Here is a 5000-nt window from a genome sequence, read left to right on the forward strand (position 1 = left end):
TTTGCACTGAGATTTCAACTGAACCCAAACAATGAAGAATTCATTGCATCACTCTCATATTGAAGTGGGCTTCCTGGTCTCCAGCTGTAATGCTAGGCAGTGCAGACGCAGCAGCTGTTCTGACTTCTCATGCCCCATCTCTCTCTGAGATTTCTCCTCTCTAATAATTCAGAGCCTCTCTTTTCCTCTTGCCAATAGTCTGCTGTGTTCTGCACTCAGTCTGCGCTGTGATAAGGTGCGCTGGTATTGTCAATACCAGACACCTCTGTGAGCTTTCTTCCCTGCTATGTATTTGAGCATTTCTTCAATATTTTTATTGAGACCCTTCAAAGATTTCTTTTTTTCCCCCTGATCACTTGCCTGTCAGACTTCCTGCTATTAGGGGTCCAAGCAGAGAAGCTTGGACGCCGAAGGGAAGTTTTTGTTCTATTTCTTCTTCATTATTTTTTTTTGTAAAGTTGTAAAGTGCACAGACACCAAATTTTCAACATAAGTCCCAGAACAATGCATGATCTCGCAAACATTTAATTGCCCATATCTGACCATAGGGGACGCTATTATAAACATCTTTACATTTTTTTTCTCATATCCCGGGAACCGTATGGAATTTCCTCTTGATCTTTGAGAACTCTTGCATCCCACTGTACCCCACCCCATTTTCTTTTGCCAAGTTTTTCCTCCATTTTCTTGATCCGAATCTCTCAACATTTGGTAAAAATCATCTAAAGACCAAACTGACTTTTTTGTTTTTGTTTTTAATTCATTGCTCTGTAAGATATGCATTATTCTAATCAGGGCGTGGTCCATATCCACTCTCAGGATAGAAAGTACATGTATGTAGCCCTTTAATTATTTGAATGCCTATATTTTGACTATATTTTAATGGAAGTCTTCCTTGGTAAATTATTGATATTCCTGGACAATGATTTAGCCCAGATCTGACCTTTAACTGACCGTGATCTGGCCCAGATCTGACCTTTAACTGACCGTGATCTGGCCCTGATATGACTGATTTTGACCTCATCCATTCCAGACACTGCAAGGCAAAATAACAAAACCACCAAATCCTGATCCCCATTCTTCCCTCTCTCCTCCTCCACCCTGCCTTGTCCTCACCGGTGACGATGAGCTGTCTCTCGGTGCTGACGGTGGCGGCGTCGTTGCTGGCGATGCAGGTGTAGTTGCCGTTGTGCTTGAGCGACACCTTGGAGATCTGCAGCGAGCTCATGAACTCCTTGGTCTCTATGGTGACGCCCGAGTTGCCGTCGTGCCTGATCTCCTGGCCGTCCTTGCGCCAGGTGAAGCGGATGGGCATGTCGCCCGACGACACCACGCACGCCACGTACATCAGCTTCCCGATGGACGTGGGCGGGAAGTCAAACGGCTGGATGAGGGGGGGAACTGGAAGGATGGACAGAGATAGGAGGGGTGGAGGGGTGGACAAATGAAAAAAGAAAATGAGAGTGACAAGCATGAATGAAGGGAGATGGCAACGAGATTAATGGCATGATATTAACAGAGTGTGTGTGATAAGGAAGAAAAAGGATTACGAGAGAGAGAGAGAGAGAGAGAGAGAGAGAGAGAGAGAGAGAGAGAGAGAGAGAGAGAGAGAGAGTGTGTAGAGGAAGGAGAAACAAAAAGGGGAAGTGAGAGATATCAGATAGATAGATAGATAGATAGATAGATAGATAGATAGATATTAGAAAGAGAAGGTGCATTAGAAAGATGAGGTTATTTTAAGGATTGTACAAGGGTGGTAAGGGCATTGGGAGGACAGGTGGTTTAAAGGAAAGAGAGAAAGAGGGAGAGGGAGGGGAAGAGGGAGATGGAGAGATAGGGAGAGAGAGGGAGAGAGAGAAACACATTGAGATTCAGAGGTGTAGCCTAGCACATAAGCCCTCTCTATGATGTGCAGTGTAATCCAGGCCCCCTACTCTTCCCTACAGCCCATAATAGCTGCTCTAATTAGAGACCAATTGGCAGAGGGAATAATGGCGTTGCCGTGGTAACTGAGGTGGGGGGCTCCGCCGGAGACATCTGGGGGTTTAATCTAGAGCTCGTTAAAATTCATCTAATTAAATCAGACAAGACAAGACAAGCAGCCCAGTATACTACACACACTGGAGCCAGTGTTCCCTTATGCTGGTGTTCCTGCTCACAGTCAGTCAGTCAGTCACACACACACACACACACACACACACACACACACACACACACACACACACACACACACACACAGCATGAGATAAGGCTAATAGCACAATGCTACATTTCTATCTTAAAGACATCAGTTTTTTAATCAGCTCTTTTAGCATAAGAATACAGACAGTATCTAGGTTTATTTTCCACACACACACACACACACACACACACACACACACACACACAGTGACACAGGGTCCTTGTGTAATTGATGAGTGGCCTAAAGGGTGCACCAGCAACTAATCCCCCTAATCAAAGGCTGTTAGAGTGTGTTCATGCGTCTGTGAAAGAAACCCATCTACTTGATTCTAACACATACACATGCACACACACACACACACACACACACACACACACACACACACACACACACACACACACACACACACACACACACACACACAGAGCTGTGCATACACACACACACACACACACACACACACACACACACACACCAGCCACAACAAATACACTAGATTGTGAGTACAAATAGAATCGGCTGAAATTCAGAGTCCCCTTGAACTCATATATTACATTTCAAGTAATCTCTATCTGGAGGGCCTAAGGTATTCAGAAAACATGCTTTGAAAATGTTTTAAAAATAATGGCATATACAGAAATCTATATTAGTAACCTAAATAAAAATAGTTTTTCAATGTAGATAATTTTCTTCCCAAACAAATAATAACAACATGAAAATATTAATGCAGTGTTCCTCTGCAGAGGCATCATGGGAAGCTGCAAAATATCTAATCTGGCCCTGATCTGGCATAGATCTATGTGTGTGTGTGTGTGTGTGTGTGTGTGTGTGTGTGTGTGTGGTGTGGTGTCAGCCAATTCAGAGGAGACATGAATCTCTGATCTATGCAGATACATCCCTAGCCGCCATCTTTGCTCTGCCGCGATGTTGCTTAGCAACAGGTGACACTGCAAGTCAAACTAATACAAATTGTATTAGAGGCAGCCATAATATTATGTACAAGAACACTAAAACAGTAACGTATCAGTGCAGAGGCAGAGAGGTGGCAGCCAATGAGAAGGGGGCCTTTGTCCCTTTAAACGCGTTTGTGATGGAAAGGGGATATTTTTTTGTGAAGCTATCAGCTACAGATGACTCAGATAGCAGATGGCTCCAGCGCAGAATCTAGTACTGATTAAAACTAAATCTTCGCTAGTCATAGAGGAAGTCATAATGGGGAAATCTAAAAAATAAAATTCATATCTGCTTCAACATGGGGGTTTAAGGCAGCGAGATAGATAGCTAAATTTGATCTTTATCTATGAATTAAAAATATCACAGGATCCAAATTAATACATTGTATTTTTTTTCAATTGCCTGACCACCATTCAATTCTGAGTGACTGCATCTGCTTATATCCACTCTCATGCTTTCATGAAGCACAGTCAAAACACTAACCCTGACCTGTGCCGGACCACCCACACACACACACACACACACACCCTCCCTCACTTGTTCTGTAAATTCACGTTATGGAATAAACCCTTAGATATTTGTTTGTCGCGCTCTGTCCTGCGTTTTTGTTTCTATTTGAGCCAGTAGTAATATCCCCTCCTGCCCAGTCCAGCCCAAGTGCCCTGTTTTGCCCCCTGCGCCCCTCATGCCCAGGCCAAGTGCCCTGTTTTGCCCCCTGCACCCTCATGCCATGCCCATGGGCCCTGTTTTGCCCCCTGTCCCCTTATATGACCCCTGCCCCTCTCATATCCACACATGCCCTATGTTGCCTCAACTGACCCCCTCATGCCCAGCCCATGGGCCCTGTTTTGCCCCCTGTCCCCTTATATGACCCCTGGCCCTCTCATATCCACACATACTCCTCCCTCAACTGAACCCCTCTTGCCCAGGCCATGTGCCCTGTGTTGCCCCCTGCACCCCTCATGCCCAGGCCATGGGCCCTGTGTTGCCCCCCCTGCACCCCTCATGCCCAGGCCATGGGCCCTGTGTTGCCCCTTGCACCCCTCATGCCAAGGCCATGGGCCCTGTGTTGCCCCCTGCACCCCTCATGCCCAGGCCATGTGCCCTGTGTTGCCCCTGCACCCCTCATGCCCAGGCCATGTGCCCTGTGTTGCCCCTGCGCCCCTCATGCCCAGGCCATGTGCCCTGTGTTGCCCCTGCGCCCCTCATGCCCAGGCCATGGGCCCTGTGTTGCCCCCTGCACCCCTCATGCCAAGGCCATGGGCCCTGTGTTGCCCCTGCACCCCTCATGCCAAGGCCATGGGCCCTGTGTTGCCCCTGCACCCCTCATGCCAAGGCCATGTGCCCTGTGTTGCCCCTGCGCCCCTCATGCCCAGGCCATGGGCCCTGTGTTGCCCCTGCGCCAATCATGCCCAGGCCATGTGCCCTGTGTTGCCCCTGCACCCCTCATGCCCAGGCCATGGGCCCTGTGTTGCCCCTGCGCCCCTCATGCCCAGGCCGCCCCTCATGCCCAGGCCATGTGCCCTGTGTTGCCCCTGCGCCCCTCATGCCCAGGCCATGTGCCCTGTGTTGCCCCTGCGCCCCTCATGCCCAGGCCATGGGCCCTGTGTTGCCCCTGCGCCCCTCACCTTTGACGGTGACGTAGACGGTCTGGGTGATGAAGACCTGCGGGGAGATGAGCACGCTGCACAGGTAGGCGCCCTCGTCCATGCCCTTCTGGACGTCGCTCAGCTTCAGCGTGCCGTTCTCGTACACCATCTGCCGGTGGTTGTCGGGCAGCTGCATGCCCTCCTTGTACCACTTGATAGAGTAGTACGGGTAGCCAATCACGCGGCAGTTGATGAAGGTGTTGCGGCCCGCCACC

General features: G+C 48.9%; 1 protein-coding gene across 1 annotated transcript in view; it reads right to left on the bottom strand.

Moving 5' to 3' along the window:
* LOC125307913 (Down syndrome cell adhesion molecule-like protein 1 homolog) overlaps positions 1-5000 on the bottom strand; it is a 56150-nt gene that overhangs the window by 39302 nt on the left and 11848 nt on the right. The window contains 2 exon segments of the mRNA XM_048264044.1: positions 1117-1401; positions 4765-5000. The exon segment at positions 4765-5000 is cut by the window's right edge and continues 37 nt beyond it. Of these exon segments, the coding sequence (XP_048120001.1) occupies positions 1117-1401; positions 4765-5000 (521 nt within the window).

Source organism: Alosa alosa, chromosome 15 (assembly GCF_017589495.1).
Source record: "Alosa alosa isolate M-15738 ecotype Scorff River chromosome 15, AALO_Geno_1.1, whole genome shotgun sequence".
In the NCBI taxonomy this organism is placed as follows: Eukaryota; Metazoa; Chordata; class Actinopteri; order Clupeiformes; family Clupeidae; genus Alosa; species Alosa alosa.